The 16113-nt window shown below is 36.4% G+C and overlaps 1 protein-coding gene across 1 annotated transcript; it reads right to left on the reverse strand.

Annotated features, from left to right (window-relative positions):
* Positions 1-10075: 10075 nt before the first annotated feature.
* LOC133783411 (putative leucine-rich repeat receptor-like protein kinase At2g19210) lies at positions 10076-12927 on the reverse strand. The gene is made up of 8 exons (XM_062223037.1): positions 12794-12927; positions 12139-12700; positions 11525-12024; positions 11284-11416; positions 11124-11195; positions 10941-11012; positions 10774-10854; positions 10076-10602 (listed from the first exon to the last, which is right to left on the reverse strand). The coding sequence occupies exons 1-8, from the start codon at positions 12885-12887 to the stop codon at positions 10410-10412; spliced, it is 1707 nt and encodes a 568-aa protein (XP_062079021.1). The 5' UTR covers positions 12888-12927; the 3' UTR covers positions 10076-10409.
* Between the last annotated feature and the right edge of the window lie 3186 nt (positions 12928-16113).

The following is a 16113-nucleotide window of genomic DNA, read 5'->3' on the forward strand; positions in this document are numbered from 1 at the left end:
TGCTCAATTATTGCACCAATTTGATTGGTTTAATATGAGCGAGAGAGTTATGGTGAAACTGAGTCAAGGGAAATTATTTGATTATGAGTTATCAAAAAGTGAGGAGCACGTTTGAACACAATCCAAGTGACTTTAGTTTTAGTTTGCTAGACTACTTGTCTTTTAATGTTTTTTAATAAATATAAGACATATGGGCAACTCTATCGTTTGCTAATAATAATCAACCTAAGTAGAAAAATAAGCTAGGAATAGATAAATAAGCAGGTGTTAAAATGAAAAGAAAAACAAGATTATATTTAAATTGCTAATATTATTCAACAAATGTTTCATTATTAGAACATTATACCATAGTAATTTTTTAATAATTACGATGACAATTAATGGTGCATTAATAGTCAATATTAGAACATTATATATCACTACATCAGGACAGGTACAGAAATTTATTACATTGAGGTCGCGCAAGCTCAATTATTACCAATTTGACTAGTTGTCACATATATATGCCAACCACCTTTAATTTCCTTCAATGTATTTTAATAAATATAAGAGGTTTGGCCAAGTCTATCATCGTAAGGCTTACGGCTAAAGTCTTGGTCTTCTGCTTAAATGACCAAGTATATACATATATCAATGAATTTAGGATCTGACTCTTCTATTTTAATTAATAGTTTCTACTTCCACAAAAAAGGAATACAACAAAACTAGAAATAATTGATCCAATGTGATATTTTGTCATTGTGATTAATTGGATTAATTAATATTATGCCTATGTATATAGTATAGTTATGTATTGTTGAAGCACTCATATTGATTATTTGGGATTATATATTTAATTGATACAAGTTTTATAATTTTGAGAATGTTAAATAAATTATCTCATCAAATTATTGAGAAATTATTTATCATTTTAATGTTTTTGATGATAAAGGAGAATCATCTATCATGATTTTGATCAAAATGAGATTCAATGTATTATTTTGATTCATTTTGCAAAATATTGGTCTCCATTGTCATTTGATAAAATATAGAGGTTGATTTCGTAATCGGGGAAAATACAAAGATCAAATTAGTATTTTTTCAATATATAATAATTAATAATTTAGAAAGTCTATGTTTGATATTTACTCTTTGTAACATTATAAGTTTTTTCTCCAAAAATACCAAAAATCTCACATTGAATCAATCTTTGGTTTTATCTATGTTTTTTTTTTCTTTTTTTTTTTTGGAAAAATGTTGCTTCATAAACATTTAAATAGTATGCATTTCTAAGGGACAGAGAAAAGTATTGTTGGAGTAGTTTTCAGGTTTGTGAAAATTGGTTATCATAGTTGATCGATTTTGGTGTCATAAAACTGTTGAAAAGGCAAGTTTAAGACCGTACAGTTGGTGCCATAAATAACTTAAAATTTAAAGTAAAATATCTCATTACATATAAAGTCATTTAGTAAAATCACAATATTCAATTTTCATGCTTATAAAATTAAAATTGTAAATAACATATATTCTGAAAGTGATGAATTGATTAATATATAATCGATATATTAGATGTTTTGGAGATGAGCTAAAATCGATTTTTATCATTTCTTAATTCTTAATAAAGGATATTTATTGTCAATTTATCAAGACAATATATTTGAAGAAATTTAATTTATTAGAAAGGGTATTAATAATCACACTCTAGTGTGTTTGAGTCTTCTGAGACTGTGCTCTCACATGTGCATGGGTGAGAGAACGATCAAACTGCTGTATATGCACTATTTTTTTTTAAGACCACAATACTTTCAAATATTCTTAGTGTCAAATATCAAATTAGCCCATAATTAATTGGCATATTTGACAATTGGACTTCTACGCATTAAACTCGTATCAATTAATAGAGGAATTTACACTGTATACAACTTTTTTTGCTACAAACTATTTATATTGGAGTTTCATTTTATTAATGTTTCTATGACTTTTTTTTTTTAAATATATGACTTTTTATTTCCCATATAAATGTATAATTTATAAAATATGTCATAGTTTTTTGCATAATTAAGTTGTACTATTTTCTAATGTAGTTTTATAATTTTGATTTTGCATAATCCAAGATAGCGGTAATCATACTTGTCGACGCGGTTCTTTGCCAACAGGTAATTAAGAAAATAAGAGAAAGAGATTAGTGCTTAATAATGAACCGAAATAGATAAATGATCTTAAAATGGACTGATGACACAACTACGTTTTTAGGTGGTTCAAATGTTAAAATCATTCTAATCCACCAGCCAATATTATTGCTATATGTCTGGTATTATTTACAGGGTATTTCCTTACATAATATAATCCAACCATTTGCAACTCCCAGGGTCTCCATATTTATAGGAGAGGGCACCTGGGAGTTGGTAAGGGGGGTCATCCCGTGACCCCCTTACCCATCATGTCACTTCTATGACATTCATGATTAATTCCTAAAACCTGACAAATGAAGTGTGGTCTAATCAACAGGTAAGGGGGGTAATGGGCCGCACGGCCCAACCCAGTCGCGGGTGCCTGAATACGCATGTTCATGCTGCGTGTCCGAGAATTCAGGGATATATCAGACACATGATGTCTGATATATGCACGTTTACATTGTGTGGTTGACATTATAAGGGGTCACGGCTTCCACCTCCAGCCCGTACCCCAAGTTGGACGCCTTTCTGACCTGCGGTCTTTATCTTCCCGTCTCGGCCCTTAAATAATCTTGGCGAACCTTTGGTTACCTCGAGCTAAAGAGGTAGGACCTGGCGACAGCAACTCCGGTCATGTGGTATCCACGTGGCTGATATAATTAGGCCATATCTCAACTCGCTAATAGCCCGTGGACAATCAGGACGTACATTTGCCCCCCAAGCCCTTGCTCGTGGTACACGCCGTCGTTTAGGGCCATAGTAGGGGCTTTTAGGCTTCTCCATGGACTCTCCATATTCCACCTTTTACGCAGGCGCCGAATACGTGGAACATCGTGGTTGGTGACGGTACGTCATCCTAGAACCGCATTAAATGGCCTAGTCTATACTCAGCCGCCGTTTCGCCTTTCGAATGGAGAGCCTCGGATCCCACATCAGGGCGATCCAACGACCCTCCTCTCATGACCTTTCACGTATATAAAAGGGGTGGCCACCTTACGCATGGGCCACCTATTTATTTGAAAATTTTCTGAATTTCCCTTCTTCTTCTCTTTTCTCATCCTCAAAAAACCCTCTTTCTCTTCCGGTTACCGCTCCCAGCATTCCAGAAGATCAAGCGCAAGGGTTCCTTTGAGGTTTTGGAACCAGCCACTTCGTTGAGGCCCCAACCCAGACGACCCCTTCATCCCTCCCACAGCAAAATACTTCGTAAGTTTTCTAACTGTGCACACTTTAAATTTTCTTTTCACTGAAGCTTAGGTAAATAGTTCCTGTAGCTGCATGCAAGGTTTTGTTGGTTTTTTATGGGTATGGAATGTGTAGGCTTTTAGCTTAGGGTGTCGCTTGTAGAAGAAAACCATTTAGGAGCATGGCTCATAGGGTGCATTTTCTGGGGAAACCTTCTGGGTAGATTTTTGGGTATGCTTGTTCAAAATATCCAGCATTTTGGGTGAAAAAACGAGTAGCTTAGGGGACACGCTTCACAGGCGGTTTTTCACCTCTTGCCTACTGAAACTTCCCTTCCAAGGCAAACTTTTATCCTGACCCTCCTGACACACGAATTCCGAGTAATCGGGGATCTATTGGGAGTACAGGCTCGTGTTCATAGAACTGCGTGGTCTCACTCTCCATGGGTTGAGGTTACCTCAGCCCGTGCAAAGGAAACACTCCTTCAGATTCTTTCTTATGCTTAGGTCGCCCTTTCTGAAATTTCTTCTTTTGTTCGCTAGGCGACCAGATGGGACCCAAGAAGAACGCTCCCAAGAAGACCGCAGGCAGCTCATCCTCCCAACAGTCCAAAGTAAAGGAGGTGATGACAGACTCCTCAATCCCCGTTTTTGGGCCGGCCGTGGAGCGGGAGCTCGAGGTGGCGCTCGATGCTTTTTTCGAGGCCGAGAGGATCGTCTCGAAGATCACCGACCAGGGGAAAGTGAATAAAATATTCCTTTCCCACAACATCGAGCTGGGGAAGGGCGCCCTGATCGCCCAACCTCCCGCAGAAGGCGAGCGGAGCTGCGCGTCGCTCAACGAGGAGTATGCGGCTTGGAGTGACGAGCACTTCAAGGATGGGGCCTTCCTCCCGCTGGACCAATATTTCGCCGACTTCCTCAATTACGTGAAGTTGGCCCCTTTCCAGCTCCCCCCCCCCCCCCCCCAACTCCTACCGTTTGTTGGTGGGGTTGAGATATCTGTTCTTGAAACAGGAGTGGGAGGTCCCCACTCCGGCAGATATCTTATATTTTTTCTTCCTCAAGGCCAGCCCGGAGCAGCGGGGGCGAGGCGACGGGTTCTACTACCTGACCCGTTTCCCAAACACAGCTGCGGTCATTGAGCTGCCCAGCCACCCCCAACGACTTCAAAGACCAGTTCATTATGTCCAAGGGGTTTCGAAACTGCGAACTGCACTACTTCAACCGTCCTCGTAAGTACCTTTTAATCTTAGCTCGTAAGTCAAGTATTGATTAGCCCCCCCCCCCCCCCCCCTTTATCCATTCTTTACTTAGAATAATTCTGCAACCATTTTCGCGAGTCAGTATGAGACGCTGGCGGGTCTCCCCCCCAGTGAAAAGGACTATCGCCAACTCGTGACAGATGAGACGATGCTGGCATGCAAACTGATCTCCCCGGGCCAAACTTTGAACCTGAAGAGACCGCGGGGGCCTCCCCCAGCTCGCGAGATGAGGCCCATTCTTGAGGAGGAGCCCGAGGGAGGAGACGAGGAAGAGGTGCCCCTCGTGAGGCGAAAGAGGGCGCGGGAGGCCGCCCAAGAAGCTAACATGGAGAGGGCCCAGTCCGGGGCAGCAGCCGGCCCCTCCGGCTAAGGTTACCCATATCTATTTAGGGGCTTAGATAGGGCCACCGCAGACCCCCGGCTAGCTAGGTTCAATCCCAACCAGCCCGTCCAACGCCATCAAAGTGACCCAGACCTTGACATCACCCTGCTCCATTGTGTCAACCGGCTTGTGCTGGATTACGAAAGTAGCCGCCCTAGGGGTACCGTAGTCGTAGACAACACCCTAGCCTTTAGGTCAGCCTTATTTGAGGAGTATGGGACCAACCTTCGGTCATGGCCCTCGCTTCGGGAGGGTATCGTAGCTCTGGGTCTTAGGCAGTACGTAGAAGAGTCTAGTCCTGAGCCAGTCTTGGACTCAGAACCCGTGCCAGCCCGCGAAGTCATTGTCTTAGATTCCCCCGCAGAAGCTTCGGGGCCGATGGTCGTGACCATAGATTCCTCTTCTAGCTCGGGGGGTAGGATCCCTTGTGATATATGTTTTTGAATTCTGTTTTCTCTTTATCCTTGTTGTTCTTGCATAAATGCTAACTTGTATACTAATGTTGCCTTTGTTTTTCCAGAAGAGATGTCTCAACCTGGGAACAAGGATTTACGAGCTAGGTTCACCGGAGGGAACTTCTCCGCTGGGACCTCTGGGCCCATGGTGAAGAAGCTCCGGGTGGCAAAGAAGGCTGCTGGGACACCAACCAAGTCCCCTGCAAAGGGAAAATACCAGACCCCAGCTGCCCTGGCTAAGGAACCTCTACCTCCTGCAGCAATGGAGAAGATGCCCCTGCCCCCTCCACGAGCCCTCACCCTGTTCGGGATATGGAGATGGAGCCCGAGACTTTGGCAGCTGCCGCCACCGAGGTGCGCATTCCGGTGGACCCCCAGGCCCTGGAGAAAATTCCTGACGCCTTTCGGGGGACGGTGTACAAGACAGAGACTTACACCGTCGACCACTGCTATGGGGCCACCGAAAGGGACCTGCGGGAAATCGAGATAAGGAGCCCGGAGAGCGTGATGGAGTCTTCACTGGGAATGGCTCTAACGGTAAGCTGGCTTTGTTCTTTTATACTTTAGTTACCATGCTTTGTCTTGTCTCTCTTTCTTTTCTAAGGCAGTTGCCTCTTTGTTTTGTAGGGCGCTCTGGCTCTTCACCGGAGCATATCCAGGTCTAAGGCTCGGCTCGAGGACATGAGGGGCGAGCACCAGGTGGTTTTGGCCACCCATCAAACGACCTTGGCCGCCCTGCAAGTGGCCCAACAGCAGGAAAAAGATACCAAGGATGCCTTGGCGGCCGCGCGGGCTGAGTTGGACGCAGCCCGTCCTAAGCTTCAAGAGGTCGAGGCTACCAAGGCCGCCCTTGCTGTCGCGGTGGCCGAGTCGGACTCTGCGAAGATTGGAGTCGAGGAGGCCAAGGTCGCCTTGGCAGCGGAGAAGGCAGCTTCCAGCTCCGCCATGGAGGACATGCTCTACCATTGTTGGGTCTTCAACTCGAACGGCGACTTCTCCTTTTTAGGAGCGGACTGGGAGGACTTCCGGGAAGGGTTCAAAGCTCGCCTCCAGCAAGAGGCGCCTTCTGAGACTAGGGAGACCTCCACAGTGGCTGAGCAGGAGGGCGAGACGGCGACCTCCATGGTGCAGCCCGGTGGAGCCTAGGGCCTTACATTTTTTCTTTTTACATATATATATATATATACTTTTTTTGTAACTTTGTATGAGGTTTTTTCACCTCGAGACATTTGGTTTTGGTCAATTTTTGATTCTATGCACCTTAGTTTTCTTTTCTCTTTCATGGTGCCATGATTGATACTCTTATATTTTTCTGGGAAAAACATATTAACCAATCTTGATCCAATTTTGAAGACAAATCCTGGTTGAATCCTAGACCTCGCTTTAAAAACATAGTTTTCGTTAATTCTTTGACTAATATCTTGTGCTTTTTAAGAAAAACACTAATTAATCAATTTGAATCAACTTCTAAGTTTTAGGACCTGGTTATGTCCAGGACATTATTTTGAAAACTTAGTACGCGTTAATTCTTTGACTAATGTCTTGTTCTTTTTAAGAAAAACACTGATTAATCAATTTGAATCAACTTCTAAGTTTTAGGACCTGGTTATGTCCAGGACGTTATTTTGAAAACTTAGTTAGCGTTAATTCTTTGACTAATGTCTTGTGCTTTTTAAGAAAAACACTGATTAATCAATTTGAATCAATTTCTAAGTTTTAGGACCTGGTTATATCCAGGATAGGACTTAGTTTGTGTTAATCCTTAATCAATATGTCGTGTTTTTTAAGAAAAACATCGACCAATCGATTTGAATCAACTTCTAAGTCTTTAAGGCGACCTGGTTGTATTAGCCAGGTACCATATGAGGAGATGGAAAAACTGTTACGGGTGTTGAGAACCCATAAGTTGGCAATTGGATGGACGTTGGCAGATATTCAGGGAATAAGTCCATCCACAGTTATGCACAAGATCTTGATGGAAGATGACAGTAAGCCCCCCATTGAAGCACAACGTTGATTGAATCCAGCAATGAAAGAGGTGGTAAGGAAGGAGATCTTGAAGTGGTTAGATGCTGGGGTGATCTATCCCATTTCAGATAGTAGTTGGGTAAGTCCAGTTCAGGTAGTCCCTAAGAAAGGAGGGATTACAGTGGTGAAGAATGACAATAATGAACTTATCCCAACGCGTACCGTAACTGGTTGGAAGATTTGTATAGATTATCGTAAACTGAACAAAGCAACCAGAAAAGATCACTTTCCACTGCCTTTCATTGATCAGATGTTAGATAGATTGGCTGGACACCAATATTACTGCTTTCTGGATGGTTATTCAGGGTACCATCAAATAGCCATTGCTCCTGAGGATCAAGAAAAGACGACTTTCACCTGTCCATATGGTACATTTGCATTCCGTCGTATGTCGTTTGGTCTGTGCAATGCCCCAACTACTTTTCAAAGGTGTATGATGGTTATTTTCTCTGATATGGTGGAACGAAGCATTGAGATCTTTATGGATGATTTCTCTGTTATGGGGTCTTCTTTTGACAATTGTTTATTGAATCTGGAGGCTGTGCTGAGAAGATGTGAAGAGGCGAATTTAGTCTTGAATTGGGAAAAATGCCATTTCATGGTAAATGAAGGCATAGTACTTGGGCACAAGGTGTCTAAGAATGGTATTGAGGTTGATAGGGCTAAGATTGCTACTATTGAGAACTTGCCACCTCCAGTTTCAGTGAAAGGGGTGAGAAGTTTCCTTGGTCATGCGGGGCTCTACAGAAGATTTATAAAGGACTTCTCCAAGATTTCTAAGCCACTCTCGGCATTGTTGATGAATGGGGTGCCATTTGAGTTCGATGAGAAGTGTCTCGAAGCTTTCAGGATACTAAAGCAGAAATTGGTGTCAGCACCTATAGTAATTTCACCGGATTGGGACCTGCCATTTGAGTTAATGTGCGATGCAAGTGATTTTTCAGTGGGTGCGGTTCTGGGGTAGCGTGTTGACAAAGTATTTCAGACTATTTATTATGCCAGCAGAACACTAAATGGTGCTCAGTTGAATTATGCCACCACTGAGAAATAGCTTCTTGCCATTGTATATGCATTCGATAAATTCAGGCCTTATTTAATGGGGAACAAAGTTATTGTGTACACTGATCACTCAGCAATCAGGCATCTTATTGCTAAGAAAGATGTTAAACCCAGACTTATTCGTTGGGTACTTCTTTTACAAGAGTTTGATATGGAGGTTCGGGATAAGAAGGGTACTGAGAATTTGGTAGCGGATCACTTATCAAGACTTGAGTTGGGGGTAAGTCAGAACTTGCTGCAGGGGAGATTAATGAGAGTTTCCCAGATGAACAATTATTTGCAGTGGAAGATGAGTTGGTGCCATGGTTTGCCGATTATGTGAATTATTTGGCAGCCAACGTAGTGCCACTAGAATTTGTAGGGCAGAGATTGAAAAAGTTTTATCATGATGTGAAGCATTACTACTGGGATGATAAACACTTGGGTTGGGGTTATAAGCTTAATAAACACTCGAGAAGTAAGGTTCATAGTATATTTCGGTTCAAGGTGTAGTTCGGTCATAGAAGCATTCAATGTATTCGTTATTCTAGTTCCTTTCTGTATTGTTCTTATAGTTTTTCTACTCAAATCCTAACTTGTATTCTCTATTCTTGGTTAGGCATCTAAGATCTTGAACGTAATATTCTTATTGGTAAGTATGTTTTCGATGGTGTAGTTCATTCTTTTCATCCCTTTTCTTTAGTATACTCACCTCTCTATTATGGTTTTTAGGAGTGTTCCAAAATCCCGACTTTGTTCTCATCATCCCGGTATATTGGTAAGGAAAATAGGATAATTTTATATGCTTATATGTTATGTTGATATGTTATGATAAGTTATGCTATAGTATGTTATGTTATGTTTTCTTATGTTTCATGGTTATGATTTACCCTTCCTCAGATATTAGACATGGGACGTAGATTGGTTATCATAAACCTACCATGTGATCTAACCTATCTCAGATATTAGAAAGGAGACGTAGATGGTTTATCACATGTTTTAATGGTCATTAATAGTATAGTCTTATATGATGTACGTCTTTATAAATATATGTTATATGTTTATAGCTTATAATTATGTGTATGATTATGTTTCATGCTTGTAGTAGATTTTCCTTGCTGGGCATTAGGCTCATTCCTTTATGTTTATATGTGCAGGAAAATAGATATGGCGGCGGCAAGATTCTTGGTAGCTTGGGGATGTGTATTGAGGCAGGATGGAATCGGTGGATTGCTCGTTCGATTCGAGGATGAAGTTTTTAAGTCTTTTAGTTATGATTTATATGTATTATTTTTTTCCGCACTTAATTTTGTAACCAATTCATTTAAGTTATGTTTTGCTTTATTTTCAAAACAATAGGATCTCATATCCTAAGTGAAATATTTATAAATTTAAACCTTTTCTTTACATAATAAAGTTATGGTGTTTTCATATGTACGTTTTCTTAAGATTAGTATAGTAGTTATTAATTGTCTAATGTCTAGAATAGTTGGATCGTTACAATTAAGCACAAAAGTGTATTTAAAAAATAGGAAAATTTTCATACGCATACCTAAAAAACACACACACCAGCCATCTTAATTAAGCTTTTACTTTTTAGAAGAATAATGACATCCATGTATTTAAGAACTACCTAGCTAGAGGAATATGTTGTTCTGAGGGCGTACTATAGTTCATCATTTCCACCGACAAATCTTTTGATTCAACCGTACTATTGCTGTTCTTCCAGGTTAACCCTGCTGCCAAACACTCCTTTAATTCAGTTACTACGTGATGCATAGTTGGCCTATTGGAGGAAGTTTTCGAGAGACAAGTCATTGCTATTTCAATAGTTTTCCAAACAGTATTAACACAAAAACACCCTTCCAGTCTTGGATCGATAATGTTACAGTAATTAGAATTTTCTAACCCCTCAAATCTTTAGGGGCCGCTGGCCGTCTTGATCTTCTTTTGAAGATCCAAATTACTGACACAATAATAAATACGATAACTAGTGATACGCCGAGTGAAGCAACCAGTGGGACAACAATTTTTTTTTTATTTTTTTCGCACGATGAGCACGGAGATGGAGTACTACTGTTCATGTTTGCATCAAAGCTGTTGAGAAGATAGTGAATTAATTTATCAATGACGACTATTCAATTAAATCTGTTTTGGCAACATTTCTTTTTATTTATTTTTGAGGTAAAAGGAAGTTTTTGTTCTTTAAGCAAGTTTAAAAGACACATACTAAAGGAGACCATTTATATAATTAAAAGAGAAAGGCACCTTAAATATAATTGATTATTCTTCAATCTTTGAAGGAGTGCGTCTGGGATTGGGCCAGTGAGGTTGTTTCCTTTAAGGTTTCTGTGAGAAAGGGACGATAAATAAGTAACTTTAGATCATTTATATATAAATTTTGTAAGTGATTTCCAGATCGATCAGAAACTTACAAAAATTTTAAGGATGAAAGTTGAGCCAAAAATTCAGGCACGGCCCCGTTCAGGCTGTTGTTTGATAAATCCCTGCAATGAAATGCCCTAATAAGTAATTATATATAAAACAATTAATTTATAAGGATATAGTGTGTATTTTTGGTATGAATTTCAAGGTTGGTGATTGAGATAATTAATTACAGATTGTTTAACATGGTCAGATTGGCAATGGAAGAAGCGATTTCCCCCTTTAGTTCACATGACGACAGATTCCTGCACGTTCAAACAAAGTGTGTCAGCATAGTTGGAACGAAACAAAACCACTGATATGACTATTTTGTTGGTATTAAAATAGACTTACAAAGACACAATGTTAGACGAATTATTGGAATCACACCCAACACCATCCCACGTGAAATTGCCAGGGTTACAAGGATCTCCTTGCCAGTTTCTCTTTAATCCATATACTTCCTTGACATTCCACATAGCTTTTTCTAGAATAATTGATGTATATATAACATGCATATATAGTAAGAAATATATTATAGTATTAACTACGAAGAAAAAAGTATATTATATACATAATACATGTAGAATCATACCATCCATTTGGTTGGTTTCTTTTTGTGAGAGCTCTTTTTGCATGTAAATCTCCATGGCATTTATAAGGGGCGGCAGCGTTGAGTTTTTGGTTTTGCTGAGCGAAATACTCAGTTTTACTCCACCTTCAACTTCTACGCCTTCGGTGCTCTGGATGGCTTTTCCGCTCAAGTATTCGGGAGACATGTTATCGTACCAGGAATCTTCATCATCATTAACGTAGATATCGAATTCTCTTTTTTCGTTCTCGTTGAGTTGTTCGAGTTCCGCAAAATGCAGGTACAGGAAATACCTTTCGGTGCTGCTCATGCTTTCCCATTCAATACTAATGTCATCAGTACTATTTCTGTCAAGGGTGTACGCAGTGTTCATGACGGTGAACGGTACTTCGTAATCGCCTTTTTCGATAGAGTTTACATCACTAAGAGAAGTAGTTAAGAATGGGGACCACTCCTTTCTCCCACGGGACCTCCACAAACGATCATATATATCATCCTTGTACCTATAAATATAACATATGTTATCGTACATATACACCTAATTAATTATTGAATCAGCCAATTAATAATTAATAATAGTGGTACGTAAGAGCATGAGAATGAGAATGAAGAATAACCTCAACTTTTCGTCATCGGTTGACGATGAATAATCAGACCGACCACGAAGTTTTAGGAACGTGCCATTTTTTGTTTGATAAATTTCGTCTGCTAGAGGTCTTAGCTCTAAAGTTGATATGAATGGAGCTCCGTTTTTTGTGTTTACTAGACAAACATGTAAGCGATCTGATGAAAGTACATATATGATTTCACGGCGAATTGGGGTCCATGCATTTTCAATTGATAACGTATCCCAATAATCAACCCCAATGTACAAATCAAAAGTTGGGGGTCGGTCTATGTTGTCGTAGTTTCCATACAAAAACGTTGCTCGGATCAAATACTTGGTGCCTTGGGCTCGTGTTGGCTTCACAGTGTAACAGTTTCTGGCACCATTTGGGAAGCTTCGAACATTCCAAAGCTGCGGTTCGTTAGCCATTTGGTCCTTGTATTCTTGAGATATCACTTTCTTTTCACCGCTGTCTGTGTAGTTTTCATCTGAAAGGTAGCTTAAACTGATGCCCATTGTTTTATTTATGTAATTCGACATCTCTGAACTTCCACAGTCTATGTTGATAAATCCTGAAAACGTATAAAATATGTTTATATTTAAACTAGAGGCAATATATTAATTAATTGATAATAATACTCTTTACTATATATGTATGATTATACCTGATAGATCCTGAGGCTGAATCAAGTGTGGGAAAATAATCAAAATACTCTGCAGCAAGAAAATCGGAACGACAAAATGCTTAAAGAAAACCATATTTTAATCTATAGCATATGCTGCAAATGAAAAAGGCAGGTTCTTGTATTCGGGTTTAATTTATACTGAAAATATTGATCATATTTATAATATCAAGAATGATAATGAATTTGTTAAAATTAAAAAAAAAAGAATGATAATTACTACGCGTAGACACAATGGATCACGTCCTTACGTACAATCAATTGCCCTCAATTTATGCCCCACATATTAAATTAAACCTTTTTTTTTTTTTTAAAAGTCAAATTAAACAATTTTTACTTCTCAAACAAATAGCCCAATATATATCTTTTTGGGAGGTGCATCTACTTTTTTTTTCATAATAATAATACATTTATTTTCAATTTTCAATACCTGAATAAATGTAATCTCTATTTTATACATTATAGTTATTAAAAACATCGTGCAAATCTATCTATCTATATATATATATATAAATGAAAGCTTCAAGGAGATTACGTGGCACTCTAAAATCTCTTCAAATTACTTTTTCTATTTTATGCTTTAATCTAATTTTTTTATTTATTTTCTATTTTCTAAAATATGTTAACAATTAAAAATATCAATATATACACATATTAATTTGATTAAAATTTTATTTAGCTTAAATATCTTAACTACTTAATCATTAAAAAATACTAAAAAAGTTAATTAAAAATTACGTAATAATTTTTTGGTTCTCTATATATCTATATATCTATTTTTTTTATTATATTACTAAAAAAGTTAATTAAAAATTACATAATAGTTTTTCGGTTCTCTATATATCTATTTTTCTTATTATATTATAATTATATTTTTTCTTCAAAAGCAAATAGTTTTACAAATATTATAATTATTATCATCATTCATTAATATTAATAATTGTATTTTTGTCTCATTTGATATTTTATTAAGCTTGTGACAATACGATATTTATCTATTTTTATTAAGCTCAAAATTTATTTAGCTTAAATATCTTACATACTTAATCATTGAAAAATATTAAAAAAGTTAATTAAAAATTACGTAATAGTTTTTTGGTTCTCTATACATCCATTTTTCTTATTATATTACTAAAAAATTTAATTAAAAATTACGTAATAGTTTTTCGGTTATTTATATATGTATTTTTCTTATTATATTATAATTATATTTTTTCTTCAAAAGTAAATAGTTTTACAAATAGTATAATTATTATCATCATTCATTAATATTAATAATTGTATTTTTCTCTCATTTGATATTTTATTAAGCTTGTCACAATACGATATTTATCTATTTTTATTAAGCTAAACATTTATTTAGCTTAAATATTTTATCTACTTAATCATTGAAAAATATTAAAAAAATTAATTAAAAATTACATAATAGTTTTTTGGTTCATTATATATCTATTTTTCTTATTATATTACTTAAAAAGTTAATTAAAAATTACGTATATATCTATTTTTCTTATTATATTATAATTATATTTTTTCTTCAAAAGTGAATAATTTTATAAATATTATAATTATTATCATCAAACATTAATATTAATAATTGTATTTTTCTTTTATTTGATATTTTATTAAGTTTGTGAAAATACAATATTACTATATATCTATCTATCTATCTAAAATATGAATTATTCAAAATTGATTTTTTAAGGATGTGAGTAAAAACTAATACAATAACACAATTTTAATTTAATTAATAACCCTTAAAAATTCAATTTTGAATAATTCAAATTTTAAAAATTAAAAAATATATATAAAAAATATTATAAATTTCAAATGTAGTAATTTTCAAAAGAAAATCTAAATATTAAAATTAAATAAAACTTTTTAAACTTAAAACCTAATTTAAATATAAAATCAAATACACAAACTCTTTTCTCTCTCATCTCCCGATACTCTCTCTCACGCTCTTACCTTTTCTCTCATCTTCACCACTACTAGCAACGGTAGCTGCCACTCCAAGCCATGCCACAATAGAAAACCAAAGTTGTGGGTCTCGTGAGTTTTAGATCTGCTTCAAGTTCGACAGCTGCATTAATGGATTGTGAATTGATGAATTAATGTATATATTGTTGACTTTAGATGAGAAATTTGCATCTTTAATTTTTTAGTGAATTGGATTATATTGAAAAACTAATGGATTATATTGACAAAATAATTAATTTAAATGAATTAATGACTTGATAAATCTAAGTTTGTTTAAACGAACTTCAATTTTTTAAATTTAATTCCTCTTGCAATTGAGTGAATTGGGTTGAGCACACGAATCTTTTTTTTAATGGAATTTTAATTTTTTTTTATTGAAATTTTAATATTTTTCTTTAATTTTTAAATTTCAAATGATGTTTTAAAAACTAAAGGAAATTAGATTTTTCAAATTTTAAAATTAATTTTTTTAATAAAAATTGGCACAATTTGATTGTGCCAAAAGTCAAGGGCAAAAATGTTAATTTTTTTAAATTCAGGTCATCATTTAAATGGCAAAACAAAACGAAAGTTAATAGGAGGACTGTGTTTTCGTAAATGATATAGTTCGGAGAGGAAATTTCGACATTCAGAAAAATTGCTAAAGGACACCAATAACGCTCAACACTACATGATAGTGTCACACCACTATTAATGTAATTGATTATCGGATCCCATATTATTTTGTAATAATCAGATCCCACATATTTTGATTTATAATAAGTCATGAGAAACCGCAAAATCTTACTATGAATAATAACAATTATCTTTTAGGAGGCATCATCGTCAAAAGTTTTAGGAAAAAAAATACTAATTATTATTTCAATTATTACAAAGATAACTACTTGTCAGTGTTGACTAGGATGGATGACTTGTCTAATAAATTGGTTGGGAAACCTAAGAAAAGAGAGTGGCTACAGCGTATGGAATAAGCTAAAATTATTAATTTCTCAGTCAATTCTCTACAGCGTATGGAATAAGCTGAAACTATTAATTTCTCAGTCAATTCTCTACAGCGTATGGAATAAGCTAAAACTATTAATTTCTCAGTCAATTCTCTACAGCGTATGGAATAAGATAAAACTATTAATTTCTCAGTCAATTCTCTACAGCGTATGGAATAAGCTAAAACTATTAATTTCTCAGTCAATTCTCTACAACGTATCTCTACAACGTATGGAATAAGCTAAAACTATTAATTTCTCAGTCAATTCTCTACAGCGTATGGAATAAGCTAAAATTATTAATTTCTCAGTCAATTCTCTACAGCGTATGGAATAAGC

This window comes from Humulus lupulus, chromosome 6 (assembly GCF_963169125.1).
Source record: "Humulus lupulus chromosome 6, drHumLupu1.1, whole genome shotgun sequence".
Lineage (NCBI taxonomy): Eukaryota > Viridiplantae > Streptophyta > Magnoliopsida > Rosales > Cannabaceae > Humulus > Humulus lupulus.